At 41.9% G+C, this 26,664-nt stretch overlaps 2 protein-coding genes and 1 long non-coding RNA gene across 3 annotated transcripts in view; 2 read left to right on the plus strand and 1 right to left on the minus strand.

The window, feature by feature from the left end:
• Window positions 1-15,067, minus strand: part of LOC119738876 (helicase ARIP4-like) — a 39,771-nt gene extending 24,704 nt beyond the window's left edge. The window contains exons 1-6 of the mRNA XM_038213852.1: window positions 14,877-15,067; window positions 13,035-13,232; window positions 12,547-12,758; window positions 9,867-10,066; window positions 8,911-9,023; window positions 7,667-7,927 (exon numbers count right to left, since the gene is read on the minus strand). Of these exons, the coding sequence (XP_038069780.1) occupies window positions 7,667-7,927; window positions 8,911-9,023; window positions 9,867-10,066; window positions 12,547-12,758; window positions 13,035-13,191 (943 nt within the window). The 5' untranslated portion in view covers window positions 13,192-13,232; window positions 14,877-15,067. The remainder of the gene's footprint in view (window positions 1-7,666; window positions 7,928-8,910; window positions 9,024-9,866; window positions 10,067-12,546; window positions 12,759-13,034; window positions 13,233-14,876) is intronic.
• LOC119738877 lies at window positions 4,026-5,613 on the plus strand. Its single transcript, XR_005272519.1, has 2 exons — window positions 4,026-4,572; window positions 5,514-5,613. It is a non-coding gene; the product is annotated as an uncharacterized LOC119738877 (long non-coding RNA).
• Window positions 15,068-21,286: 6,219 nt separating the features above from the next.
• Window positions 21,287-22,691, plus strand: LOC119738070. Its single transcript, XM_038212796.1, has 4 exons — window positions 21,287-21,694; window positions 21,814-21,960; window positions 22,081-22,291; window positions 22,387-22,691. The coding sequence occupies exons 1-4, from the start codon at window positions 21,287-21,289 to the stop codon at window positions 22,689-22,691; spliced, it is 1,071 nt and encodes a 356-aa protein (XP_038068724.1).
• Window positions 22,692-26,664: the final 3,973 nt, after the last annotated feature.

Consider the following 26,664-nt stretch of genomic DNA (forward strand, 5'->3'; position numbering starts at 1 on the left):
TTGCTGGGAGTGACTGTTCCATCCCGACTCGTTTTAGTCATACAAGAGGCAGGGTCTAATGCTAGTCCCTCTAATGCCCCAGGCATTGTGGGGATGAACATTTTGTCTGACTGTTGGTCTAAACTAATTGACAGTCATGGACAGGGATACCTCCGCAAACTTCAAGTGGACGGCGTTGAACCGGTGTGGGAGAAGACGCTGCAGGCCATTAGGAAGCGTCGAGCTTTTAACGAGGTCCAAGCTGCCATTGGGAAGGTGCACTTGAAAAGAGGACCCCCTCTGCTAGTCCCTGCCCAGCACGCTGTTGTTGCAGAGGCGTCCGCACGGAGAGCACCAGGAGATGTTGACTACAAAGCAGTTCTCGAACCGTTTGAAGGTACCAACCTCCCGCGGGGTGTTCAGGTGGTGAGAGGATTGGTGACTGTTTCCTTGGGAAAACTGGCTGTGGTGCTGATGAATGACAGTGAGCAAGATGTTCTTCTGCCAGAACGCAGTTGTTTGGGTACCCTTTATCATGGAGACGTTGTAGAGGAGGTCCCGATGAACAAATCCGGAGAGACCCCAATGAGTCCCGTCTGCCACGATGCCACCCCAGCATGTAGGCAATCCAACTCAGACCCGCCAACAACTGAAGTAAAGATTGATGCAGAATTGACGGGGCAGCAACTCAACAAATTTCGTACCCTTCTGTATAGATTTGATGATGTGTTCGCCAGAGGGGAGGGAGACTTAGGGTACACAGATGCTGTTCGACACCGAATAGAGACAGGGGATGCTCCCCCGATCCATCAACGCTACCGATCACTTCCTCCTTCCCAATATCAAGAAGTACGGGCTCATATACAGAAATTGATGGAGGCTGGCATTGTTCGTGAGAGTTCCAGTCCTTGGTCCGCTCCAATAGTGGTTGTGCGGAAGAAGGATCAGTCAATAAGACTCTGCGTCGACTATCGTCAGTTGAATACTGTCACCGTGAAGAACTCCTTCCCACTCCCGAGGATTGATGAGACCCTGCAGACGCTGGGCGGGGCTAAATTCCTGAGTGTGCTCGATCTTGCTTCAGGTTACCATCAGGTGGCAATGGAGGAGCGAGACATTGAAAAGACGGCCTTCACAACCCCCTTTGGCTTGTTCGAGTACACAAGAATGCCTTTTGGTCTTTGCAACAGTCCTGCAACGTTCCAACGGCTGATGCAGAGATGTCTGGGAGACCAAGCATTGGAGTCTGTTCTCATCTACCTAGACGATATAATAGTGTTCTCGACTACTTTCGACGAGCATATCATACACCTGGAGACAGTATTCGCCAGGCTGCGCCACTATGGGTTGAAAGTCAAACCCCAGAAGTGCAGTTTTTTCAAGAAGGAGGTCAAATATCTCGGGCACCTGGTCGTGGCAGATGAAGGTATTAGGCCGGATCCTGATAAGGTCTCCGTCGTACAGGACTGGCCAGAGCCGACAACTGTGACTGAGCTCAGAAGCTTTCTGGGGTTCACCGGGTACTTTCGTAAGTTCATCCAGGGCTATTCCAGTATAGCGGCACCCTTACTGTCTCACCTTAGGGGTTTGAACACCAGGGAGAAGAATCGGGCTGGTTGCAAAAAATTGAATCTTGGCGATGAAGCGTCGAAGGCCTTTTCGTCCCTAAAGTCATCACTCCTTCAAGCACCCATACTTACCTTTGCAGACTTCAGTCGTCCCTTCATCGTTGAAACAGATGCTAGCTCACTAGGTCTGGGGGCAATACTTTCACAGCAGCAGGATGATGGGTCTAGACGAGTCATTGCCTACGCTTCTAGATCACTCCGGCCAGCCGAAAGGAATGACAAAAACTACTCTGCCTTCAAGTTGGAACTGCTGGGTGTCCGGTGGGCAGTGTGCCAAGCTTTCAGAGACTACCTTATGGGGAACAAAAGCACTGTCTATACTGATCACAACCCTCTGAAGTTCTTGGACTCTGCTAATCTTAGCTGTACCGAGCTCCGATGGGTGCAACAGCTAGCAGCTTTTGACTTCCAGTTAGAGTATCGACCAGGCAAGAAGAACCAAGCCCCAGATGCCCTGTCTAGGTTGAAACGGAGTTCTTCAGAAGTTCCAGATGGCCAGGTCACTGAGCTATCATCACAAGCCATACGAGCCTACTCAGGTGGTGATGTCGGGGCTGCGACAGAGATGCCCCCAAATCTAGCGCACCAAATTCGAGTTACCAGTGAAGAAGGAAGTCAGTGTCTTCCTGGATACAAACCAGGAGACCTCCGGAATCTTCAGGAAGAAGATGTCCTTCTCCGGCGCATTCTGTTGTATGTGGAAAGAGGGAGGAGACCCTCCCGGGCTGAGAGAGAGGAAGACCCAAGGGATGTGATGTTGCTTCTGAAGCACTGGGGTCAACTCCACTTGAAGCAGGGTGTCCTCTTCCGTCGTGGAGTACGTCCTGAGGGAGGAAGTGTCGAGAGGCTTGTCACCCCAGCTGCTCTGATAGACACAGTGCTGAGATCTTTCCATGATGACTGCGGGCATTTTGGAGCGAGAAGGACACTGCGTCTGGTTCAGCCGTTGTTCTTTTGGCTGCGAATGGAGGTCTCAGTACGCACCTGGTGCCAACAGTGTGAACGATGTGCGGTTGGGAAGAAACCTGTCAGGCAAACCCGTCCACCATTAGGGACCCTCCGAGCTACGGCACCCTTGGAAGTCGTGGCGATGGACTTCACTGTGTTGGAGGCATCCTCTGATGGCTATGAGAACGTCCTCGTCCTCACAGACATATTCACCAGGTTTGTTTGGGCTATACCTACCAAGGATCAGAAAGCACACACCGTGGCCAAGGCATTGATAAAATATGTCATCACACCCTTCGGAGCCCCTTTGAGATTACACTCCGATAATGGGCGGTGTTTTGAGGCACAAGTCATCACTGAACTTTGTCAACTGTATGGAATAGGTCGCTCCCACACTACCCCTTATCACCCCCAAGGGAACGGGATGTGTGAGCGATTTAATCGCACTCTCCACAACCTCCTTGTAACCTTGCCCTCCTCCAAAAAGTCAAGATGGACCGAACAACTTCCTCTGCTTGTTATGGCGTACAACAACAGCAAACATGCAACAACTGGCTATGAACCTTTCTTCCTCCTGTTTGGAAGGACGGCGCGGTTGCCCCAGCATCTTCTCTTGAGTGTTGATCATGACCAGATTGGTGGCGCGACTCAAGATGTCTACGTCAAAAAGCACCAGGAAGGGCTAGAGAGGGCCAGGCGGTTGGCAGTCAGCAACCAGGATAAAGGAGCAGAAGCCAGGCGTACATTGCATGACCAAGTTGTGTATGAGAGACCGATTAACACAGGGGAGTATGTCTTGGTACGAGATCGCTCGCATCGGGGACGGTCCAAAATCCAAGATTATTGGGAGCCAGAGCTATACATGGTCGTAGAGCGACCGTATGAGGGTCAGCCGGTGTACATTGTCCAGAACCCTCGTGGCCAGCGTAAGATTCTGCATCGTTGTGAAATCAAGCATTGTCCTTGGGATCTCCCCGAACCCAAGATGGTGGCGGTTGACGAGACTACTTCCCCCTCTACTTCAGACGAGACGTCCCCCTCTACTTCACCCACCAGTGATTCAGCTGAGTGGGGTAGGTTACTCACCTGGGTCCCCAGGGTGGACGACCAGAGCTCGCAGGAGAAAGCAAGGCAGCTCAGTACTGGGTGTGAAGCAGCCGCCCACCCCATTACTGAAGTGCCAGCGGTATCAGCCAGTGACTCCGAGCCACCCCAGACCAGACCAGAGAACCAGACAGCACCCACAGGAGGCAAGAGCTCTACCAGAGAACCAGTTGAAGATCCCGGCTCCACAAGTGGTGCCAGCTCCCTCGCGGGGAGGACAGATGAAGCTCACCTACTAGGGGTCTCTACTGAGGAACCCACCGAGCCAGATCACTCCACGGGAGGCGTCAGGCGCTCCAAGCGTTCGACCAAAGGCAAGCCACCTAATAGGTTCCAATTCTCAAATGTAGTCAGATTATTTAACCGAGTCAAGCATATGGTTGCTCCAGAGGACACAATAGACACTGATGAATCTGGGGACTAATTTTTGAGATGTTTTTCCATTTCAACCATGTTCTAGACAGTTGACACACAAAACTACTTGTATGTGCATCACACTTAGCAAGGGAACCCCCAGTGCCCTATTAGTCCTGGTAAGCCAATTCTTAGGCCTGTCAAATTTTGACATTTATTTGACTTCATTGTTTCATGTTTAACAAGAGTTCCACTTTATATAGGAAGTCAATCAAAAGCTGTTGTTTATGATGTTTTGATTGTTGATGATTGTTTGCATGCATTTAAATCATTGTTAAGTAGTTATATAGTTTCAGTCTTAGAAGGCCACATACTTGTCGTCGAGGGCGACGACCTCTTAGCAAGGGAAGATTGTGAGGGATGTCGGACGTACTTGTAAGTTACGATGCACTTGTAAGTTTAACGGTGTGCGGCAACAGCGCCACCTTGCGTCGGCCTTGGCATTCCTCACGTTGCCATCGCCTCCGCTGTTGGCCTGTCCGCTGCACACCAACTTCAGGTAAATTTCTCTATTTTGTTAACTGTAAATTCCATTTAATTTAGATAATCATACTTTTGGTGGAATATAGCAATGGTGGGACAACTTTGGTAACGTTTAAAGGGATATTTAAATGGGTAATTTAGGTCAAACTTTTCTGTAACTTTTCGATCGATGAACAAATAGAGGCCCTCTTGCGGTACGTTCAGAATAGTTCGTATACATGTACATGTATCTCATGCCCAAATTGACGATGCCATGACTGAAAACTATCGTTGTTATTCTTGTATTAAAGTTGTTGAAATCATATGGATCTTCAGTGAAGTTAGTACTAAGGTTTATTCATTTTGACTTGACACATATAAACAAGCTTTTCTGTTCTTTTAGTCACATGAAATTGTACATGTAAATGCACATGTAGGAAGATTTATCACATGTAAACAAACATGTACTTGGGGAATTTATAACATGAGTGCCCTACTTATAAATATGATTGGAACTTGGATTTGTGTAGAATATGTGGACTTTAATTAAGATGGATTTTATCTCTAAGGTAACACAGTAATTAGAGAGTAATCCGAGAGTACTTGTGAAATATTGATTCACAGTCTTTATTTCAATTTACATGTTAATTAATGACTCAAGTGACAACCAGAGTCAACTCTTAGTCATTGCAGTCAGTAAAGTAAGTCCATATACGGTAACTAAATTAGGCTTTCATTAAATTCCAGTAGGAAAACTGACCAGGGTAATTAATTTCCTGACGGTTCCTAAATTTAATCTGTCGTTATCTTGCATCAAAGTTCTGGTCTGATGATTTTCAAACTATACATGTATACATTTTGTCTTAAGTTAACTTTCAGGGAATACTTGATTTATTTTGTTTTCTCTTTCTTTTTATTTTGATTCCTCACGTTGCCATCGCCTCCGCTGTTGGCCTGTCCGCTGCACACCAACTTCAGTGGCTGAAATAAAACATCACATATAGAGATCCGAATCCTGGGTGTTTGCTGTGTTCTTTACCAAATCACCACAGCTGACCAAACAGCCCCCCCCCCCACACATGTATGTCTAGACATATGCAAGCCGCTCGCCAGCCAATCCGAGTTGACGTTTGTACATCATGACGTCATTTCGTTCCCAAATCAGGACTAAATGGTTTGACTGGTCAATTCGAATGCAGTGTTTTGTAATACAACAGCCGGGCGCATTACCCCGTATCATGATACAGAGCGTGTGACACAGGTTTTTTTTTATCCATTGTCTATGACGCGCAACGGGTGAATGACACAAGACCCGACTTGAGAGCGCCCACTGATTTGTCAATATCTAGAGGTCAAGAGGCGGTTGTCTTGCCTAATGAATCAGCAGATCTGCTCACACATCTATTACATAGACTAAAATTACTAGGGTACAGTTAGGAATTACACTTGTGCCAAAATGTAGCTGGAACAACTCCCCATAGACACATGGCTTTCTGCAAGCACAGCCAAAGAATTCGGAAAATGGCTACATTAACAACATAAAACATGGCGAGGGTGCCATTTATACAGCGCTTTTAACAAAAATGAATATTATTTTCTCTGCCTTATCAGGATAATAACACATTCCCTTTTTATTTGACAGAAACAGCCGATTCAAATACAGATTGCCTGTTCTATAACATGGGTTCCATGTAAACTCTCTCCGCTGATCGATTGTGCTCTCAAATAAAGTCCGGTCTGCTGAATTTTTTAACTACATGTACTTCTATAGTCTCAATCAGAACATGTCATATTTCATAAGTTCCTCATTCACACACAGCTAAATAACATTGTGAGTGCTCCTTTAAAGTGGGTTGAACTATTGACCCTGATAAATCCTTAATGAATTAATCCTTATAGTGAGTCTTGCCGGCTTCGCCACAAGGCATAGATAATCAATCATCCTTACAACAAGACTAGTCAGCAACCTCAAGAGATTGCTGTTTGCAGTCGTCTGACCACTATACAACCCGAACTTGATAGACAGCAAATGGTTGATTGGATTTGGACGCTATCCAAACGAGGACTGCAGTTTACAGTATGACCGTTGGACCATGGGAGTAAAAAGTGATATCCTCGATCCTCCTATTTCTGCACAGATAAGGCTTTGCAACCCAGTAGCTTAAAAAATAGCAAAGCAAACACTCTTTTCCTCAACAAAACCTATATTGTTGGCTTACGATCATCCACCGTACCGATTAAAAAAGCAAAATCTCTTTACTTGTGGCAGCAAGCAGGGAATTCCAAAGCATGCAGTTTTGGCGTTGTAGAAAAGAATCCTGCCTAAATCTGCGCAGGGGACACTTCATGAAAAATATGTGCTGTCCGGGCCATGCAACTCAATATAAACATTTTATTTTTTTAAAAATAACTTAGACTTGTTGGCTTTAGGAAAATATATTTCCTGAGCTTTTCAAACATATTTTCTTTCTTTTCCCTTTCTTTTTTCAATGCCAATACACTTTTTGTAATTTCAAGATTATTTTCAATATATCCTATTTTGGAGATTTATACAAAGGCCTTATTTACATATTTACATAAATACATTTTATACATAATACCTATTAAATGTAGATCCCAATGATATTGTTATTCTGATCATCCCAATCAACAAAGAAAATTTTTAAGATGTCATATTTTAAAACTTATTACCAAAATAATTCAAAAATAATATGTGTCTTTTTAGTTGCACCGTAAGTTTTCCACCCTTGTAGAAACTGCAAATTCTTATCAATGACATCTTAACTATAATACTGACGATATTGTGAGACCAAGAAAGGTCACCTTTCGGTCATATTTTCGACTTCTGCAGGCCTGGAAGCATCTGCCTGCATTTGTACTTAGTAATTAGCTGTAAAAAGCCGATGTTTTTCATTTTTTGCCAGAATTCCCGGTAAAGCCTTCAATTTCCACATTTTTTTCGGCTGCTGGTTAAAGTTCATGCATTAAAGGATACGATCCCAGCGAAAGTATGTCATTTTTTAGGATGTACGCCTTGCAAAATAAACTTAAAGGCGAGTGCGCAGAAATAGGAGCGCGTAGCTTTAGGAGGTCTGACGATACTGTTGTTACGACATCCTTAACCATCTCACCTTTCTTCTGGGCTGCCGCTGCCACGTCTCGGCTCTTCCTTCTAGACGCTTCCTCCTCCCCTTCGCTGCTGCTGCTGCCCAGGACGATGCACTCCTCCTCACTCTGCTCGGCTGCTGCTGTCGGAGCAGCGGCGGGCGTCGGGGTGAGATCGGTGGCGATGTCGACTGTCGCTGCGACGGATGTCGGCAACCCTTGGCTGCCGCTGTCTAGGGGTGGCTGGGGGCCTAGGATTTCCATCAACTCAGGAGGAATGGCAAATGCTAAAAACAAAAAATTGAACATATTTTCATTTGAAATTGGTATAAAGTACTCTACAGAAACTATTGTTAATAGTATACATGCAATCAAGTCCATGTTAGAACAATCAAATACAAAAGTATTCAACAATGCACAGCACTAATAGCCTTCTTCTAAAACAGTTTCGTCATAAGCCAAGCAACTACACGTAAATTTCTGTGACTGTAAGGGAATATCTAACATCTTGAATCCCTACAACATATCGTCACCGTTTTGCAAAGTGACAAATCTGTGCACACAGCTGTACATGTAAAGCTGAGTTTCGAGAAAGCATTTAAAGTTGCCCGATTTTTCAAAACGTATTTTTCTGTACAAAATTTTAAAATATACAAATGTTGCGATAGCCCAGTAGTTAAATAGCCAAAAACAATTCTCTGTTGTCATAAGATCATGTTTAATTAGGAGACGTTATTTGTCACTTTGTCAAAACAGAAATTCTACGTCACAAAAATGTAGCACATGTTTGTACACAGAGCACGCCTATATAACATGTATACATGTTGGAAAGCAGATTTGTCACCTCATCAAAACGCAAATCGCAGAGGCTACTTAAATCTAATAATAGCGGACAAGTAAAATCAATGGGTAAGTGACGAAAACAGATTCGTCACTTTGTCAAAACGAAAAACTGAGTGTGTCGCACTTTTCTTACTTTGTGTGATCAGCGTACTTAACGAACAATGGAATTTTGTGTCTTGAAATTTGGTAATCATGTAGAGGACATCATAAATTGTTAGAATATTAAAAATCTCGAACTGCTTAAAAGCTTGTTTTTTGACGGATTTAAAACGGTGACGGTATTTGCAACTTGGACATGACAAATTTCCGACATGTTTTCAACACGAGCGGGCCACTGCAAGTGATAGTCCAGGAATACAAACAAGTGCTCCTAATAACTTTTCTGACTGGCAATATGAGGACATATTGATGCCGAGTGATTTCATACCTCCGTTCAGAGCGGCGGCATTTTTCTGTTCCTCCAACCGCTTGCGTCTTTCTTCTTCCTCTTGCTGGGCTGTCAAGGTGTCTGCGGTCAACTCCCCGTGGGTCAGAAACTTCCTGCAAATACATGAATGCAATGCAATTACCTCCGGCAGCCACATTCATGAAACTTTCAGCAAGTTCTACACTTACACTGCGTCTTAAAGGGAATATACATCATTTGCTTTTGCTGAAATTTTCAGAAATGGATGGAATTGGGGGGTTGGAAATATATAGCAAATATAGTTACACTGACTTTTTTGAGGTTTTGGGTTCGAAAATGCTATAAAAACCAAGAAAAACAATCATTTTCCTGTAGTCTGGTTCCCTGACTCCATATAAGAAGAAACAGAGCAGTTTACATACATTGGGGAATTGTAAGGTCAGGGAACCAGTCTAGGTGGCTCGTATCCATTCATAGGTGTGTAATCGATTGCAAACAAGTGCGATGGTCAATTGGGGCCAGTATTTGAAAAAAAGCCAGTTTTTTCCAACGCTGGTCGGCCGACCAGCGTTGGAAATTGATACAAACATACCACTTTTCTTGAAAATGACAATATACCAGGTGACATGATTTTACAGGATGCTTTACACTGTCATTCACTAACAGTCCAGCAAGGTATTTCAAAATGATTTGGTTGCTTTATATAGTTTTTATAAGAACAATAAACCCTAGCCTAAGCTGTGAACATCCTCATCCGAAGAGGTTTAAAATGAAATATCTAAAACACTGCCACAGCTGTGAAATATCTAAAACACTGCCACAGCATTGCCAAGTTTTGTGAATGACAATCGTAGCTGTGTGCAACATGTTCTTTGTAACACGAATCCTACACATATCATAAGTTACGCATTGAATCATGAAAATGGCAGGGGAAGCCGAAGCAGGCAAAAAATCTCAACACCCCACAGCCGACTTACTTAATGTTCCTCCTCCTTTGTGGCGGTTTGTTTTTCTTCTTCTTTTTCACTTCCACGCCTTCCGCCTCGTCTCCGCCATTGCTCTCTTCCTCGTCTTCATTCTGCCCTTTCTTCCTTCGTTTCTTCTTCGGCCCTGCCAGGGCTTTACTCTTGGCCCTGGGCGCACTTTTCCGTTTCCCCTTCGGTTGCGAGCCGCTTGGCTAAAGAGGAAGAAAATTGCAATTTGGTTATACCTTGTGAAATCAGAGATTGCTGAGTTTTGTTACAGGCCACTGAATTTGAAAAAATGCAGTGCAATATTAGAACTGTTTTAACATTCCTCTAGTTCTAACATCTTTTTAAAGGGTTCATGAGATGATTTTTTTTTCTAGGGAACACATTTTGTGCAACTTGCTACTCCTCTTAAATGTAAGAAAACTATTTGACATCCCTATTGGCTTATTTATTGGAAAGTGCACTTCTTTAACCCTTACGTACCTGAATCCATCAAAATCCACACCCCTGTTTCGAGGAATTTTCGGCGTATTCAGGATACCTCCATATTGAAAAAGTTTGGGGATTTTTATGGATTCAGGACATGAAGCCTAGTAGTACTGCAGGATTTTGATGGATTCAGGATACCTCCATATTGAGCAGTTGGGGGACTCTGATGGATTCAGGATCTCAACAGATTTACTCCCGGCTAACTGGTTGATTTTGATGGACTCACTGGCCACCAAATTGGTTTTTTTGCATGGCGAAATTGATGGATTTTGGCAGATTCAGGATACTTTCTAGTAAATATACCCAAGTGGTTAGGGTTTAACATTTAAAATTGTCCATGCTTTTTCAGACAACTGAGGGCGCTGTTGTTGTGATGTCATTTCAGGGAGACACTGTTCAGATTAGGGGTTTTCTGTATAAATTGTGAGCCCAAACATTTGCTCATTGAAAATTGACTTACTGCCATGTCCTGACACAAAAACAAATCACCCAAGAAATTTCATGATGGCAAAATATCGAAAGTTCTGGCAACGTTTCGTGCTGAAATAGCTGTAACATTTAGGTTTCTGCCTGAAATTACATCTCACTTTTTCTCATGAATATGGAAATTTCCATTAGCCAAAAATTCCAAAAAAGGCACCAAAATACCCTTGAAAATGGCAAAACAATAATTGAAACTAAGGTTAAAGGGAACACAAATGTGCATTTTCAAGCTGTACCCACCAGCAACTTGCTGTTGGAACTTGACTTAAAGGGAAAATACAACATTTGCAAACATCAAAAAATAAAACTACCAAATCATTTTGAAATACCTTGCTGGACTGTGAATGACAGTGTAAAGCATCCTGTAAAATCATGGCACCTGGTATACTGTCATTTTCAAGAAAAGTGGTATTTTTGTATCAATTTCCAACGCTGGTCGGCCGACCAGCGTTGGAAAAAACTGGCTTTTTTTCAAATACTGGCCCCAATTGACCATCGCACTTGTTTGCAATCGATAACACACCTATGAACGGGTACAAGCCAGCTAGACTGGTTCCCTGACCTTACAATTCCCCAATGTATGTAAACTGCTCTGTTTCTTCTTATATGGAGTCAGGGAACCAGACCACAGGAAAATGATTGTTTTTCTTGGTTTTTATAGCATTTTCAAACCCAAAACCTCAAAAAAGTCAGTGTACATGTAACTATATTTGCTATATATTTCCAACCTCCCAATTCCATCCATTTCTAAAAATTACAGCAAAAGCAAATGATGTATATTCCCTTTAAAGGAAATATACAACAATTGCAAACATCACAACATGAAGTGATCAAATGATCACGAAATACCTTACTGGATGACAGTCTAAAGCATCCTGTAAAATCATGGCTCCTGGTGTGCTGTCATTTTCAAGAAAAATGGTATTTTTCCAACGCTGGTCAGCCAACCAGCGTTGGAGAAACCGGGCTTTTTTTTGCAAACACTGCTCCTTATTGTTCATTTAGTTATTCCACATTTTCCTTGCAATTGATTACACACATGTGAAGAGGTACAAGCCTGCAAGACTGATTCTCGGACCTTACACTTCACCAAAGTCTATAACTTGCTCTGTTTCATCTTAAGTGGGGTCAGGGAACCAGACTACAAGAATATGATTGGTTTTCTTGGTTTTTCCAACATCTACAAGCCCAAAACATGAAACAAGTCATTTTAACAATATTTTCTATAGAACATACTAACCCTCCAAATCCATTTATTTCTGAAAATTGCAGCAAAAGCAAATATTGTATATTCCCTTTGAACAACAGTCAAAGTGCGTACCAGAAATGGGATCCGACTGTTGGTGACCAGGGCCCAATTTCATAGCGCTTCTTAACCAGTTAACAGCCGACTTTGTGCTTACCGAGCCTCCATCTATTTCATAGGAACCGTTAAGCAGTAAGCACAGCAAAAGCACGCTCAACCCCAGAAGAAAACTTTGCTTAAATCAGGGACGTAACAATAGAAATCTCCATGCACGCGCAACCGTTAGCCTGAAATAGTGCTTAAGCAGCAGCATGATTTTCTGCTATAGTAAGCACAACTGTTCTGGTTACTGTTAAGCAGCGCTATGAAATTGGGCCCAGCCTTTGTATAAAACCATGGAAGGGAAGATGATATTTTTTCCCCCTGTGACTTTTCAGACAGCAGGAGGGGTAAAGGTGACGTACACACCTTCATGTCGTCCGGAACACTCAGGAAAGACAGGGTCAGGTTGGCGTCTGCCTCAGCACTGGGGTCCACTGGAGTACTGCTGGGATCGGTGGACGGGCCTTGGGTCGTGTCATTTGTGTCATTGTCATCCATGGCATTGTCATCGCCATCGTCATCTTTGTCATCGCTGCCACTGTCCGATGACATGCGGTCGTCATCATCGTCTGGCAAGTCTGACAAATTGTAGGGAGAGATACATGAATATATTTAACCGCTATCGACTTTAACATGTTCAAGAAGAAAAAAGTTGAAATCCAAAAAAAAAAGAAGCTGAAATCAGCTTTAAAGCTGAGATATCACACCCCTGAAAAGAAACGTGTGTTCAGAGCGCTTCTCAAATTCAGACGAAAAGGAAAGACCAATTTTCAGAACGGAATGAACATTTTAGGAAATTGGCCGGGAAAAGCTATATAATGTACATGTGGATGTATAATGTACGATGTACATACCTTCTGGGGTGGAGTTGCTGTCATCCAAGTTGCAGTCAGGCAGACTACTTGATGCCGAGGGTGAGGAGAATGAGGCATCACTACCGATGCCTTCTGGTAGGAAATCGTTGATGTTGGAGGACTCGTTGTCATCACTGATGAGCACATCCGAGTCCATCTTGGGGGGGGGGTTGAATATTCCCTTTTTTGGAGTTCGTTCTGGGGACAGACACAAGGAGATATTCAAGACGTAGGCCATAAATCTGGGAGATCAAGGAAGGGATGCTGAGGAGGCAATAGGGTCAGTAAGGCCAAGAACAAATTTATTCCAGTTACATGTACATGTACACACTGTCCATGTATAGTCGTCCCGCCTGCTTCCTTTTTTTCCAATTTTCCAATTTCCAATTTTTTTTATCATTTTCCAGCAAAGTTGTGCTAGGCCTACCGTAGCCCCATAAATGTGGCCTATTTACTGGACTGCCTCCGTAAACATAGGCCACACATCCACATGTACAAAAATCGTGTCGACTTTGCCAAATTTTGATTTTCACATTTAGGCTTAGTTTGTAGGATTTTTTTGCTTTAGAAGCATACTCACCCTCTTTATAGGCTAATCAGAAAGTGCTGCCTTTTTCAGATGTCTAATTTTTGTGAAATTTCATGTTGAAATTTTGATACGCAAACGTGTAAAAATGAATCTGGAAATTTCACGAAAAATATACATCTGAAAAAGGCAGCACTTTCTGATTAGCCTATAAAGAGGGTGAGTATGCTTCTAAAGCAAAAAAACCCTACAAACTAAGCCTAAATGTGAAAATCAAAATTTGGCAAAGTCGACACGATTTTTGTACATGTGGATGTGTGGCCTATGTTTACAGAGGCAGTCCAGTAAATAGGCCACATTTATGGGGCTAGGCCTACCGGTACGTACATGCATGCAAGTTCAAAAGTAGGAAGGGTTATGGCTGTTTTGGAAACAAAAAGTATCGGCAAAAGAGTTGACAAAAAGGAAGAATCTGTCTTGGGAAATCCGCCATCTTGAAAGCAAAAAGGCCGATTCCTCCATTTTGTTTTGCAAAAGTCCTGTATGAGAAACTTTTTTTTTTACTTGGCCTAAAATAAGTTTGGTAAGTACATTGTACGGCATTAGAATTTTAAAATAAGTAAAAGAAACTACATTGGTCTAAGTACAACTGTATACGTTTCAAGCAAGTTGAGCTGGGGCAGAGAAACGGCTTTTATATCATTTTTTATTGTAAACCAAGATTAATATATAATACAATGTACATGTTATAAATGCCAGATTGTTCAGTCCCAGCTTGGACTTGGAGCATCGAATCACACGCCTAGAAAAATCGCACGCCTAGAAAATTCCAGGTGTGCCTTTTTCAACACGCCTGTGATTTTCAAATCAGGAGTAAAAAAGGTGTCATTACATTGAGAGAAGTCAGCTTTAGGTAGCAAGGTCATTTTTTTTAAATATAAAAAATCTCGATTCTAATTTGATTGAAACATTTTGTTTTACATAAAAAAAAGTCATGAAACAAACTTGGAATTGGATTTTATTTTATTAAATCTGAACATTTAGCAGATCCATGTAGGCCTATCTTAACAGAAAAAAAGGTGTCCTATAACTACACAAACGCCATGTTCTTGAGGTAACTAAATATTTACAGTTGTTTTGTCCATGCCTAGTAGTAGTAGTATTAACAAATACATAACATAGGCTTACAATTACAACTGCAGTCGCAGTGCTATTGACATCACTGAGTAAATTAGCCAAATTGAATTCAATTTCACTTTCAATTCGAAAAAAATAATTTCAACGTAAAATACAGACTTCCCATCTTCCCAACTCACCAGAAACAGAAGCCTGAGATGTGCTGTCTCACGCAGTCACATGAATTTCAGTCATCTCCGACACATTTCTTTTTGATGGGCGGCGATTTACGTAAACGAAAGGTCATAATATTCGGCCACGAATTGAAACACTAACTTTTCCATCTCGTAAACGATGCACGTCCTTTGTGTTGCCTGTTATGCAAGGGGGAAACCCAAGTAGGAATCCCAACAAATTGAGAACCTCGCCCGTTCTGAATTAAACTTTCACAAGTCCTTTTGCAATGTAGTACACGTACTTCCGATAGTTGTTCACGCACACAACTTGAATGACAGGGTGTTAGACTTTAAACCGCCGCCCAAATCATGGAGGGCGTGGCCCCTAAAATGGCCGGCGCACTTTGATTTTTCGCCTCTGCTTTGAATAAAAGTTTAACCTCAAATTTAATACTGAGTGAAATTTCATGAATCTCCAAACCTTCCCGTTCATAAATAAAATCTTGAGTCTACCCGTTACATTACAGAGCAATTTATTTTGTAATGCATTTCTTTTTAAAGGCGCCCAAAAATAAGAAAGTAATTTTGATTAACTTTTTAATTGTTGGGTATGTGGGTGGAGTAATAATGGTTAATCAGAATTTGTCAACTTTAAAGAAATTCCTAAATGCTAACCCTCTGATTTTCTGAGATTTTTTCAAGTGCGCCAGCGCAAGGTTCCGGATCGCGGAAACGACTTGGCCGATTTTGTTTGTGTTTTGTTTCTGGAATTTCGGGCTCGATTTTACTATGACACTCAACAAAAGTTCAACAGTATGTATAGTAAGCATTATGTAGATAAAAGTACCAGTATCAGAATTTGAAGTTTGTCAACAAGTTACAAAGAGGTTTGGCCGCAACAGCATTGTGACGAAAGTCGAGTGGAATGTCCAAGTGCGTCACGCTCGCGCTAGAGTGACTAGCATTAAGTTTACACTTAGGATCCGCATTCGTTACAAGCATTGGAGCGCCAAATTGCGAATACAGTCGAAACAAGAAACAGCGGAATTGCTATGGAGGCCCGTAGAAGACATTGTATTTGACGATGGTTTTCCGATATTAGCCCCAGTGCAGTACAGCCCACGTCGTGGGTATACGCGCTCAGCATAACAAAGACCAGTACGCAAGCCTTAAGTTCAAGGTGGAGAAAACACGTCTGAAATTTCCCTCGTAAAGCAGAATACGACTTCTGCTTCTGCCAATATAACCAATACAACAATTAGCACAGCACAATTTGCACAGCAAAGATATACATTACGGGCACACTCTCGCAAAATGTGGTGCGGCAGCTTTCTATACAAAAACCTCGTTGGCTCGGGTTTTGTGCGTAAATCTGATCAGTCAGCCGATCAGTCGGCCAAACCGCAAGTCCCATCATAATAAGAGTGTGTCTCTAATGGTGTTTGACGTTTTAGGCGAACCGGATTAATGGACCGATCCAGTAAACCCATAGAGTTATATTATAAAAACTAGAGCGCGCATTCACTATACCGCACGCACAATGCAGACGTGCCACCCTGTAGACCTCGCCGCCATTTTGTAAGTGGGCAAAACATACTCGGATGTGCACACTTCAGGATTGACTGCAATGCGTATCTTGTTGTTTTACTGTTGGTTCCACTTATAAATCCCCCTATGCCTTGTTTTACCGTGCTGTTTTGCCTAACATTATGTGTTGTGCGCATGTGCTTTGCCCACTTACAAAATGTCCTTGCCAGCACGGGGTCACGTGATGAGTGCGCTCTCTAGTTTTTTTAATATAACTCTATGAGTAAACCCCGCCCACTGCGCACTGGGCAAATTAACACGTGCTCCTACCAATGCCACACTGCATTTTCCTGCCGCGCGCATCATACGCGCGTGACTTTTGTGCGAGCACGTCGGACATATAAGTCACGGCTGTGATTGGTCAGAACACCATGGGGCGGTGCTTACTGGATCAGTCAATCATAGTCCACCCACACACCGTATACCTTTATTAGAAAAAAAACTCCGTTTATTTCGTTGCATTCCCGATGATCATTATCGTACACCGCCATACATTTCATCGTGAATTTCATGTCGCGAAAAAAAACGATGTTGTAGAAAAAAATTGCGATTATCGACAGTGTCGTGAAATAAATTATTTAGTACGTCTTAGTTGTCCCTAGTTTGGGCCCAGGAGCGGCGAAACCGGGGTGGCACTCCCCCCCCCCCCCCCCCCCCCCTTTAGATTTTCCACGGCCGTTTCAACCCCATAGACCGTGCGTAAATAAACTCTCTACTGTTTGTTTGTTTTTGTTTCGCTACCCCAATAATGAAGCGTGACGTCACGCAGCCAGTCAAGAAAAACATGGCGGCGCGCCGCCAGGAATTCCGTCGCTCATAAAATCAAATAATGACAAGATATCAACCCTCAGTGTCCTAAACTATTATATCCTCCATCAAATATCAATGTACAAATACAATTTCTATAAGTTGCGATTATCAAATAAAAAAATGTAAATAAAATAAGGGTCTGTGTCATGATTTTTTGATGAAAAATTATGACGGAACTATAATGTCCGTCATGTTTCCATCTCGAAGTAAAATTCCTGTTTATTGTTTTTTTTTTAATTTTTATCTCTACAAGAAGTCAATTATTTTGAGAAAAACTAAATGTTTCGTACTTTTAACTTACTTTTGTGTGTGGGCAATGGCTCAAATTCCCAATATAATCGAGTTTTGGGGGAACTAAATATGGGTCGTCTGCTTTTGAGAGCGTACGCAAAGCCCGCGAAATACGAGTTGTCAGATAGCCAGTATATTCGTGCAGGATGTCAGACAACTCGACCGTTTATCAACTCGACTCGGGACAACTCGACCGTTGAGAACTCGATCGTTGAGACAACGGACCGCTGAGACAAGTCGACTTTGACATGGAATCAACTCGAATATATGCGAGATGTTGTACACGTACATGTACTTGTACTTGAATGTGGGTAACGGATCGGAGTGCGTAGTATTTGCGTGTGCTGCGTTGAGGGTATGTCATCTTTATGATGACCGTGCGTGGGGCCGGGGTCGTGGGGCCGGAGCTGCCCGCGACGGCGCGGCTAGGCTCGGTGGCGCGACGTCGCGCGCGGCACAAAGCACACGGACATCGATGATGTCTCAACGGTCGAGTTGTCCCGAGTCTAGTTGGCAAACGGTCGAGTTGTCCAAACCCCCAAATATTTTATCAACACAAGATACAGAAGCAAAATGATGATCGACGCACAGTTCGCACTTGGTTGATCAGGTATTTTATTTATTATATAACTTAGCTACAGTACAATGTTCCGAGCTTTAACTTTTGACTATCACAAAAACGTACTTACAAAATTATGTAGAGTTTGTGGTGCAAGAACAGACATAAACAAAGGCTATAGATTGCCAACCTTGTCTGCAGACAATCGTAAGGAAATACTGGCTGTATTTGACATTAACACTTGGAGCGATAACTGTGATCAACATCCTAAAGCACTTTGTGAAAAGTGTGCAAGAAAGATAAGGCACTACAAGGCACAAACACAGGATTACAAAAGTGACAGTGTTGCATATGAACATATTGACTGGATAAAGCACCAGAGATCTGGAAACTGTACAATTTGTGAGAGATTTCTACTGTCTTCAAGGCCAGGTCGTCCAAAAAAGTGTCAACGAGTCATTGGAAAATCATCCTCTTCTTCTGAAGTTTTGCCTTTTGCCATAACCCCTGAGACCAGCAATATTTTCACCAACATTGTTAATACTACAATTGAGTCAGATCCCCACCTGGAGATACTTGGAAGAGAGGATGAACACTCCTTATTTACCTGTCCACTCTGTCTCTGTTTATTGGCTTCACCATGTGTACAGTCTCCATGTGAACATAACTTTTGTGTCAGCTGTTTAACAAAGTACTTTCAGTTCAAGAACTTGTCTCAGGTACCATGTCCAGTGTGTAAAGCAAGTTTCAATTTCAGAGAAGTATCTCTTAGCTCGCGTATTCTTACAGTGCAGCTGAACAATTTGAATTTGATTTGTTCCAAGTGTAGTAAAATAGGAAAACTCCGTCAACTCACAGCACATGATTGTGTACTTTGTTCTACTCCATCAACAAAGGGAAGAGGCACTTGTTTTTCAAGTACGAATAGGCCTATTGTAGATAATAGTACAAATCAACAAAAGTCATCCATATCAAATGCTGCTAGGATCCTACGACAAGAGGCCCTCAAACACCCAAAGGGACAGCCAATCCCTTATGAAATAGAAAGAGCGACAGACAGATGGACATGGTTGAAATTACAACAGTCAAACAGAGCAGCTACTCTAAACACAGGCGGACGGGTAAGATTAGTAAGATCATAATAAACAAGTGAAAAATAATGGTATCAATATCCCTCTAGCTCAATCCATTAAATAAATAATATTAGAACTGAAACTATTCTAAATGACCATCTTACAATTAAAACCTAAATTGCACTGTTCCTGACAAATCAAGTTTAACCTTTGTATTGTAACATTAAAATGATAAAATACATATCATGTGCCTTAACTCTACACAATAAAAAACGATCTGATTGTTACAAGTTCATTGATTTTGCCGCACATCCCCTCTCTAATATTTACAGTGACATGGGCCCAATTTCTTGGCACTGTTAACTGTTGGCTACAAATCGGTGCTTACGGCAGCAGAAAATTCCAAGTTTAAGCGTATTTTATGGGTTAAAAAGGAAATGTTGCTGATGAGCATGCAGTAAGCAGTGCCATGAAATTGGGCCAAGATACTTGTTTAACTTAATATTTACTTATTTACATACATGTATATACATTATATACAATACAATCAATATAGCTCATTGTACTTTTTTTTACAATTATGGTGTATTTTCTATGTTGAATTTTAGCCAGCACATGTTCATCAAGTCTCATCCCCTGCCCCGCAAAGTACAAAGGAACAATGCTCAGCACCAAAAAAACCTGAAAGTACACCGAGTCCCCCGTCATGTAAACCAACTGTGCCACCAGTGAACCGGTCTCTGGCGATGATGCGGGACTGCAATCTTGCATGGGAGCAATTGAGAAAACTGCGCAGGTATTTTAGTTAAATACATTTTTGAAAATTATTAACGCTTTCGATTAAAACATTTTATGAGATGAATTCAATGTTCATGATAATTTATAACCAAAACAGATATGTAGGTCCCGCCATCGCATCAGAACGATCAATGAGGACACAGCAGAAACGTCTTCTGAAAGACTACCTTGAGGGAGAACTCGTAGAGCTCATGTTCCCAAGTGCCAAGTCTGATGGGTCTCATGGGTTTGAGGGTAGAATGGTGCCATATGTCACTGTGAACAACCTCAGCATGATGGTGCTGGATTATCTGGACGGACTTGAGGAGTAAGTACTTCACCTGTAAATCAAAAAATATGTTATAAATTTCAATTTAAATGGACAAAATGTGGCATTTACAAATATATACATGTTTTTTTATAGGTGCAATTCACTGACCTGGCATAGTGGTGTCATCCCACCAAACGAAATTTGGGTCAAAATTGGAGGTGACAAAGGTGGCTCTTCGTTTAAGATGGCTTATCAAATAGTTAACGTGAACCATCCAAACAGCCTCCAAAACACGGTGGTATTCGCGTGCTTTGAAGGGAGCGACACATCTCAAAATTTGAAGAGAACACTTCCCAAAATCATAAGCCAGATCACCACGCTTTCTAAACAACAATGGAGGTGAGCAAAAATTTAAAAAGGAAAACGTATATGTTACTTAATCTTAAACATAAACAAATTAAAATTACCACGTTTATTGCTCAAAAGCTTGTATATGCATATTATTTGTGAAACTCTTATTCTCTGCTGTTTCTTTCTTCCCTGAACATGATGAACAGAGGACGAACGATTCGCTTGCTCTGCTTCGGTGATTATGAACTCCTGTCCAAGTTGTATGGCACAAATGGACCCAATGGTACTTATGTCTTTTTTGGTTAGGTTTATAATAATGTTGTCCTAGTTATGCATAGCTTTGCAAAGTTACAAGCACTGTGTACTCAGTACTCTATGAGGTTTGCAGAAAAAATCTAGGTGAGGGGCAACATTAGATAATTGATTGGCTTTGTCAATTCTTTCCTAGCACGATACTGCTGTATTTACTGCTTAGCCAGTAAGGATACAATGCAGGTGCCCATAGCTGAGAGGGGTTCTTCCACCAAGAGAACACTCGACCAAATCCAGCATCACTACAACAAATTTGTAGATGATGGAAGCAGACGAAAGAAGGCCAAAGACGTTTCCTTTAGCATTGTCGACACTCCAAAACTGCCAATCGAAATTGACCACGTAAGTAATCTTTTGCATGTGTGGTACATATACATGTATATGTGCTTATGTGTACATGTACATGACTCGTATACAATACATAACGTGTCTCGTACCATGTGTTTTGAAGGTAATCCTGCCAAGTCTCCACATTTCGCTCGGCATCTTCAAGAAGATCTATGACCTCCTGGAGTCCGATTGCCACAGCCTAGACGTCAGGTTGTTCAAGCTACGAGTAGAGGGAGCAGATGAAGATGATGATGATGATGAATTTAACTTCGACCAAGCAGTAGTTGCAGAAGTAAGGAGGCAGCAGGAACTACAACACCAACTTCTACAGAAAAGAGAAAGCCTTGAAGAATTAGAAGAGGAACTGCCCCTTTTTCAACTGCAAAGTCATCCACAGGCACAACAGGCACAACAAATACATGGCGAATACAGGGAGATGATATGTAAAGCTGGGCAGCTACACACTGATATCACCGAATTGGTAAAGAGTCTGATAACATGTACGACTGTTGCAGTGCTTGCATGCTTAGATGACTAACATAGCTCATACTTAAACAAAAAAATTAACATAAAATCTCTCTATTTTCTTCTCCTCTTAAGGAATCTCGTGCTGCAGCTGTCGACCTTCCCTTTGGTACGGGACCAGTAGCCTGTGGTCTTGACACAGTACTGCAAAAGCACAACGTTTGCAGACAAGCGTACCATGGTAAATCATTCGTGGGGAATCACGTGCATAAGTGTTGCCAGGTAAATCACATGAACATGTTGCCAGCTGTAGATATATACATTGTAGTACAATGTCACTATATTTTGTTAATTACTAATTCAAATCTTTTGACTCAATGGTTTGGTTTTCCCCCCCAACAGGTGAAAGTCATAACTGACTTGACGTCAGTTCCACGATCAGTGATTGCTAATGCCAAATCAGAAGACATTTCCATAGCTGCTTTGAATAGGTTAGAGCGAGAGGCAGCAGTAATCAGCAAGAAATTTGAAGAGGTGTTGCTGCAATTTGCCGACGTTCATCATGGCATCAACCATTCCAATCCCCTGACAGATGATGGAATCCAGCAAATCGGTACTGTACACATTCCCATATTATGAAACATTGTTTTCCAATATGTTTAATGAATTGGATTGATTAATTTACAATAAATTTACTTACATCTGCAGACATCAGCATCAAAAACTTCATGCGGTGTTTCAGGGCCCACTTCCCCAAGGCAAACATCAGTCCCAAAATGCATCTTTTGGAAGACCATGCCGTAGATCAGCTCCGAATGTTCAAGGTTGGGTTTGGTCTTTTAAATGAGCAGGGAGGTGAATTGGTGCATACAGAGTTCAACCGGTCAGGGAGGGTAGTTCAAGGGATGCAGGATCCACTGCAGAAACTTCTCAGCGTCATGAGACGTCACCATACAACCACCACTCCAGAAATTCGAGCAGCTTGTGTCAAGAAGACCTGCAAAGAAGAGTGATTTTTATATGTATCATTTGATTACTAGGCAACGGTTTGTAAATAATTAAACGGAAACTATAGGCTTAGGAAAAATATGTACACAAGATTTTTTTCAGGTACAGAAAATCAGGGTCAACAGCTACAAAAATGTAGACCTTGAAATGTGTTTAAGGCGTGTGTTGAAATCTCATTTGTGGCATTGAAAAACAAAAAATTCCCATGCATGTAAGGTTCTAATGTTACTCTATCAACTCATGGAGGAGTAAGAAGACAGGGCCCAATTTCATGGCGCTGCTTACCGCAAGCAAAAAATGGGCGCTTACGGTAGCAAAAAATTCTGTGTTTACGGCAAATCCTATTTCACAGGTAAACAAGGAATTTTGGCTTACATGTATGCACATGCACACATCCCATAACTAAGGATTCTTTGTTACGGGGTTAGCGCATAATTTTTCCGCTAGCACGGTTAGCACAGAATGGTGATGGTCAGCGCGGAATTCTGTGGTTGGCAGCGCCATGAAATTGGGCCCTGTTCGTGTAAATATTAGATCATGTTTGTGTACATGTATATTATTAAAATGGCCTTTGGAATGAGAAGGTTAGAAAGTTTTTAATGAGTATATATATTTATTTAATACTTAAGTTTGTACCCACAATTTTACATAACAGATTGTCTTCAAATTAATTCAAGAAATTTAACTAATGACAGTCAACAAGCTATGTATGGTACTAGGCCTACTCCTGGTAGCTTAGCTAGCTATGCGTGTAAACATACATTTTTCAGGTACAAAATATCAGGGTCAACAGCTACAAAAATGTAGACCTTGAAATGTGTTTAAGGTGTGTGTTAAAATCTCATTTGTGGCATTGAAAACAAAATAAAATGCACATGCATGTAATTGTAAGGTTCTAATGTTACTCTATCAGTATCAACTCATGCCATGGAGTAGCTCTACTGAGTGGAGCGTTGAATTACGGGTACTCCTCCATACAAACGAGGGTACCCGTAATTCAACGCTCCACTCAGTAGAGCTAGCCATGGAGGAGTAAGAAGGCAGGGCCAATTTCATGGCTCTGCTTACCGCAAGCGAAAATGGGCGCTTAAAAAAAAGTAGCAAAAAATTCTGTGCTTACGTTAAATCGTATTTCACGGGTTAGCGAGGAATTTTGGCTTATGCGCATGCGTACATCTCGTAACTAAGGATTCTGTGCTTACGGGGTTAGCGCATAATTTTTCCACTAGCACGGTTAGCACAGAATGGTGATCGTAAGCGCAGGATTCTGCTGTAAGCAGCGCCATGAAATCGGGCCCTGTTCATGTAAATATTAGATCATGTTTGTGTACTGTACATGTAGCGTATCGATATATTATTAAAAAGGCCTATTACCTTTGAAATGAGAAGTTTGGAAAGTTTTTAATGAGTAGGGCCTGTCGGCCCTATGTCTTTATTTAATACTTATGTTGTACCCACAATTGTACAAGTCATTACAGAATGTCTTTAAATTAATTCAAGAAATGAAACCAAGGAAAACAGTCGACAGCCTATGTAGTACTAGCTAGGCCTACTACTAGTACTAGTATCACCCTATGCGTGTAAAACATGCATGTAATTTAAACATTGTACATGTATACATACATGTACATGTACTTTCGCACGCACGCATGGGTGCGTATGCCTGCGACGTATACGTACATGTACATGTACATGTACATCAACGTACACACATTTGTACGTGTACATGTACAATGTACACAATGCACGGTACACGTGCAGCGCACAAGTGGTTAGGAACAATCGAGTTTTTTTAACCGAAATTTTCTCAAAAACTGTTCATTGCCCACACTTACTTTCTCTTGTAAGTCACGATGATGTCTTGGTTTACCACTGCACTCGCTCTGGGGATTTGTGAAAAATCCAGAAACCTGTTTAAAACTCGTATTTCTGGGACAGATTTCTGTCCGGAGTTATTCGTTTCTGGAAACCGCCACATTGAGGAATTTGTACCCATGTGACCACGCTTCGTTTATGTAAACTAGATTGACCCCAAAAATTCATTAAACATGAGTATATTTAAATGTTGCATATTCAATTAGGTTCTCTCAACCAATCAGGCAGCCAGAAATCGCGTAGGTCAAAATTTGCATCCCGACGAAAAAAGTACCGACGCGGTAACAGCAAAGAGCCGTCGGCTCCATAACTGCCGTTTTCTCAGTTGGAGCGTTTCAACCAACAGAGGGCGCACTTTTTCTGTAAGCGCTGCGTTTGAAACGGCCGTGTTTCCCAAGTGCCCCTCCTGCGGACATAATGTGCCCCCCTTGAGCATAAAATGTGCCGGCCCCCTCGAGATATATAAAAACAAAACTGGCTCTAAAGTCTCGGATAATTTGTTTTCCCAAAATGGTATAGCCTGAGAGTTCTGATATAAGCGGGGAATATGAAAACCCGAGCCCTAAAACCTCTACAATGGGCCTTGAAAATGGGCATATTATAAAATTTCAACCGGAAATACGTCAAGCACCAAGCATTGGAATTTTCAAGTCAGAATTTCTGTATCAGGGGGCCCACTTTGTTGGGGAATGGATAGGTCGATACACAATTTGGTTGAGGACTGTGTTTACCGTGACTGTTTATTCCACAACAATATTGATTGAACTGGTTACAGTGAACTGAGACAAAGAGAACTGGGTGAACTGAAAAAAGACTAGAATAGAAATGGAACAGAATTGGAATTGAAACAGAATGAAACAGAATGAGATACTGCTGGTGGAGCAGCACTTATATACTGGTGGAAACAGGAAGTTTTGAGAATAATAAGAAATACTTAAGAATGGGGAAACTTAGTCATATCGTGGTTTCCTTGAGTCTCAGAAAATGACGAGGAATGAGTAATATACTTTCTTAAAACAATGATCTTGAAAGTAACTTGGTTTAGTGACCAAAGACTTGTGTGTGGGCAGTGAAGGTCATTTGCTCTGTATAAAAGTATAGGGACTACACATTGCATAGGTACTGTGTGGGTGTATGTGTATACAAGGAGAACAATGAGTAATGCATTCAAGAGAATTAATCATTAAAAAGTTCAAAAGGAACATTGATAATTAAAGTGTGATAATTAACTAAAACTTAAGACGAATTGATAATTGAGCATTGATAATCTGAAAACGCTACAACTTCATGTAAATATCTGCTCGGTCACCATGGCGTCTGCATATTACATCCCTACTGATGAGATTATGCATGTAGTATATTCCACCAGATACAGAACCAGAATAAAATGGCCGGTTTCGAAGAGCGCTCCAATTTTTGTAAACTTGGTACCAGCCCAGCCCCCCCCCCTCCCCCCATTTGATTTTACGGAGGCCAAGTGTCCGGTGAAAAAAAACATGTCGACATCAAGTTCAGCACGGATGTGCCCCCCCCCCCAAAAAAAAGCTGGATATGCTGCTACACCAACAGAAGATGCCTTTTATTGAGCAAGTGCCCCGGTGACGCGACTGTAACCGGTCAGTCCAAAAATTCAACCCCCAAAAGTGGGTGCAGTACATTTTGTTTTCGTCCTTCACAGATTTATTTAAACAGGCAATTGTTTCAACTCAAGTTGATCAGTATGAAACTGTGCCACCCCTCTAAGTAAGTCTCGTGACCAAAATGTAATCGCCCATCGGGATTACGTCATTAGCATTCTATCCGTCATTATTTCTAACCCAGGCTTGTGCTGAATGCACATTATGCAAATAACGTGTTTAGAAGATTTCCACTCGCAGACTCCAGCTCTATTGTTACATTCATGCCTCGCTGATCACCATGGTACAGCGACCTAGCGTGCACGGGCTTTATCTTAAAGGGAATATACAACATTTGCAAACATCGAAAAATAAAACTACCAAGTTTTTGCGAAATACCTTAATAGGATGTTGGTAAATGACAGTCTAAAGCATCCTGTAAAATTATGGCACCTGGTATACTGTCATTTTCAAGAAAAGTGGTATT

Source organism: Patiria miniata, unplaced genomic scaffold, assembly GCF_015706575.1.
Source record: "Patiria miniata isolate m_02_andy unplaced genomic scaffold, ASM1570657v1 HiC_scaffold_3, whole genome shotgun sequence".
In the NCBI taxonomy this organism is placed as follows: domain Eukaryota; kingdom Metazoa; phylum Echinodermata; class Asteroidea; order Valvatida; family Asterinidae; genus Patiria; species Patiria miniata.